General features: G+C 51.2%; 1 protein-coding gene across 1 annotated transcript in view; it reads left to right on the top strand.

Annotated features, from left to right (window-relative positions):
• LOC108578222 (glutamate receptor ionotropic, kainate 2) overlaps positions 1–432 on the top strand; it is a 168,134-nt gene that overhangs the window by 143,285 nt on the left and 24,417 nt on the right. Inside the window, exon 9 of the mRNA XM_017941508.1 lies at positions 196–399. Coding sequence (XP_017796997.1) covers positions 196–399 — 204 coding nt within the window. The remainder of the gene's footprint in view (positions 1–195; positions 400–432) is intronic.

Below are 432 nucleotides of genomic sequence, written 5' to 3'. Positions count from 1 at the left end.
CCATTTAAAAAAAATCCCCCCCCCCCCCCCTAGGATAAAAGAAAAGTATCTACCACCCCTCCGTCTCTCTTTACTCCTTTTTTCTTCTCATAGACGTCTCTCCCGCTTTTCCTTTTCCGCCGTGTTTGACTATCTTGAACCGAGTCTGCCCCGCGTGTAAACCGAGTACCGTCAAAGGAATCTTATCTTCCGCAGGAGAAACCGTACGTCATGGTGAAAGAAGACAAGAATCTGACGGGGAACGCGAGGTTCGAGGGATTCTGCATCGATTTGCTCAAGTGGATCGCCGGCCAGGTCGGCTTTCAGTACGCCATAAGGCTGGTGCCAGATCACATGTACGGCGTTTACGACCCGAAAACCAAGGAGTGGAACGGCATCGTCAGGGAACTGATGGAGAAGGTAAGGAGTTGCCCGAGTCATTCTAGGATTCCG

The sequence above is a fragment of the Habropoda laboriosa genome, unplaced genomic scaffold (assembly GCF_001263275.1).
Source record: "Habropoda laboriosa isolate 0110345459 unplaced genomic scaffold, ASM126327v1 scaffold5, whole genome shotgun sequence".
Classification (NCBI taxonomy): domain Eukaryota; kingdom Metazoa; phylum Arthropoda; class Insecta; order Hymenoptera; family Apidae; genus Habropoda; species Habropoda laboriosa.
This window is presented reverse-complemented; position numbering and strand designations above follow the sequence as displayed.